This window comes from Penaeus vannamei, chromosome 8 (genome assembly GCF_042767895.1).
Source record: "Penaeus vannamei isolate JL-2024 chromosome 8, ASM4276789v1, whole genome shotgun sequence".
Taxonomy (NCBI): Eukaryota; Metazoa; Arthropoda; class Malacostraca; order Decapoda; family Penaeidae; genus Penaeus; species Penaeus vannamei.
The window spans coordinates 42170416-42173420 of record NC_091556.1 but is presented as its reverse complement, the minus strand read 5'-3'; the positions used below and the strand labels follow the sequence as shown (position 1 = coordinate 42173420).

At 42.5% G+C, this 3005-nt stretch overlaps 1 protein-coding gene across 1 annotated transcript; it reads left to right on the top strand.

Annotated features, from left to right (window-relative positions):
* The first annotated feature begins 676 nt into the window (after nucleotides 1-676).
* On the top strand, nucleotides 677-2052 carry LOC138862372 (uncharacterized). The gene is made up of 2 exons (XM_070124111.1): nucleotides 677-997; nucleotides 1927-2052. The coding sequence occupies exons 1-2, from the start codon at nucleotides 677-679 to the stop codon at nucleotides 2050-2052; spliced, it is 447 nt and encodes a 148-aa protein (XP_069980212.1).
* Nucleotides 2053-3005: the final 953 nt, after the last annotated feature.

The following is a 3005-nucleotide window of genomic DNA, read 5'->3' as shown; positions in this document are numbered from 1 at the left end:
CAAGGATTATGAAAGACCCCATCAAAAGTTAACAAGGACCCCATCAAAGACTATTTAAGACCCCATCAAAATATAACAAGGACCCCATCAAAGACTATTTAAGACCCCATCAAAATATAACAAGGACCCCATCAAAGACTATTTAAGACCCCATCAAAATATAACAAGGACCCCATCAAAGACTATTTAAGACCCCATCAAAATATAACAAGGACCCCATCAAAGACTATTTAAGACCCCATCAAAATATAACAAGGACCCCATCAAAGACTGTTTAAGATCCCCATCAAAATTCACGAAAAAAATAACCATAACAGTTCCCATCAAAAGGTCCCAAAGACCCCGTATTTAAAAGTCCTCAGAGACCCCATCAAAGGCTATTATAAGACCCCATTATCTGTCGCCAGAAGACCCCCTCGTCCAAAAAAGGACCCCCATCAGTTCCCATAAAAGAGTCCAAATAAAGGCTATTCAAGACCCCATCAGATCACATTAAGTCCCATAAAAGACCCCAAAAAAGACCCCATCGATTGCCACTCAAGATTCAAAGGCCTCAGATAGACTATTTTTTACCATAAAAAACTCCTCCCTTGCCGTTATTTTCTACAAAAGTCCCCCATCAAAAGCTATACAAAAGACCCCATCAAAAGCTATACAAAAGACCCCATCATAAACCATGAAAAACGACCCCATCACAGACCAGCAAAGACCGCCGCCAAAGACCATCAAAGACCCCATCAAAGACCCCACGAAAGACCCCATCGAAGACCCCACGAAAGACCCCATCAAAGACCCCACGAAAGACCCCATCAAAGACCCCACGAAAGACCCCATCAAAGACCCCACGAAAGACCCCACGAAAGACCCCATCAAAGACCCCATCAAAGACCCCACGAAAGACCCCATCACGTCCCATCAAAGACCCCACGAAAGACCCCACGAAAGACCCCACGAAAGACCCCATCAAAGACCCCATCACGTCCCATCAAAGACTTACGTGTGGACGGGAAGACGCTCCTGGATTCGTAAGATGTTTTTTTCAACTACACTCTTGATTTCTCTCTCTCTCTCTCTCTTTTTCTCTTGCTTTATTTATTTTTCTTTTTTTCTTTCTGTCTCCTTTTCCTTCTCTCTCTCTCTCTCGTCTTTCTCTTTCTCTTTTTCTCTCTCTCTCAGAGACAAACAGCCACAGATACATAGAAAGAAGGACAAAAAACACGGAGAAAGAGAGAGAGAGAGAGAGAGAGAGAGAGAGAGAGAGAGAGAGAGAGAGAGAGAGAGAGAGAGAGAGAGAGAGAGAGAGAGAGAGAGAGAGAGAGGGAGAAAGATAAAAAGAAAGAAAGAGAAAGAAAGAAAGAAAGAGAGAATCAGATATATAGAGAGAGAACGAAAGAAAGAGATAGAGAGAGAAAATGAAAGAAAGAAACAGAGCCAGAAAGAGAATGAAAGAAAGAAATACAGATAGACAATGAGCCAAAGAAAGAAAGAAAAAGAAAGAGAAAGAAAGAGAAAGAGAGAAAGAGAACAGGTCACCCGGGCCAAACAGACCGAAGACTGTCTCACGGCATCAGCTGACAAATTGTGAAAAAGGTCTTTCTGCCAAGCTGTCGGAAGGTCGGGGTTCCGCTGGGGATCGGCGGGGCAACCAAGGCACGGGGGGGGGGGGGGGGGGAGGTCATGGTGTTGTTGCTTGAGGGGGGGTTAGGGTTGGGGTGGTGGGGTGGGGATGAGTATGGTGGGGGTGTTGATGAGTGTGGTGGTGGTAATGTGTATGGTGGTGGTAATGTGTATGGTGGTGGTAATGTGTATGGTGGTGGTAATGTGTATGGTGGTGGTAATGTGTATGGTGGTGGTGATGACTATGATGGTGGTGACTATGGTGGTGGTGATGACTATGATGGTGATGACTATGATGGTGGTGATGAGTATGGTGGTGGTGGTGACTGTGATGGTGGTGATGACTATGGTGGTGGTGGTGACTATGATGGTGGTGATGAGTATGGTGGTGGAGGCAACCAAGGCACGGGGGAGGAGGTCATGGTGTTGCTTTAGGGGGGGTTACGGGGGTGTGGGGATGACTATGGTGGTGATGAGTAGATGACTATGGTGGTGGTGATGACTGTGGTGGTGATGGTGGTGATGACTATAGTGGTAGTGGTGATGGTGACTATGATAGTGATAACTATGCTAGTGGTGATGACCATGGTGGTGGTGATGACTAAGGTGGTGGTGGTGAATATGGTAGTAATGGTCCTGAAGAAGGAGAGGAAGAGAGGATGGTAGTGGTAATAGTAGTGGTGGTAAAGCAGGTGGAAGAGGAGGGAGAAGAAGAGGAAGAAGAAGAATATGAAAAAAATAAAATAAAAAAGATAGGAAATACCACAAAAAAGAGTTATAGGCTGACGATGACAAAGAGGAGTAAGAAGAAGAAAAAGAAGAAAAGAATAAAACTAATACATAAAGAAAAGGAAAGCGCAGAAAGGAGCCAATAAGAGATTACCGAAAACAGGAAAAAAAAGAAAAAGAAAGAAATAAGAAAAAAAAGAGAAAAATGAAAAGAAAGAAAGAAAGAAAGAAAAAAGAAAAAGAAAGAAAAAGAAAGGAAAAAAAGAAAGAAAAAAGAAGAAAAAAGAGAGAAAAAGAGAGAAAGAAAGAAAAAAAGAAAAAGAAAGAAAGAAAAAAGAAAAAGAAAAAGAAAGAAAGAAAGAAAGAATAAAAGAAAAAGAAAGAAAGAAAGAAAAAACAAAAAGAAAGAAAGAAAAAGAAAGAAAAAAAGAAAAAAGAAATAAAGAAAGAAAAAAAAAGAAAATAAATAAAATAAATAAAGAAGAAGAAGAAGAAGAAAAACAACCTTCGAAGGAGGTCGCAGACAAAGTGGGGGGGGGGGGGGACTTTACTTCCAAGAAACCGAGACACAAAAACGTTTAGATATTTTTGTTGTATCGAGACGGACCGCCGGAGAGAGCCGCTAGTCGCCCTGGGGGAGCTGCCCGCAGCGGTGAGCG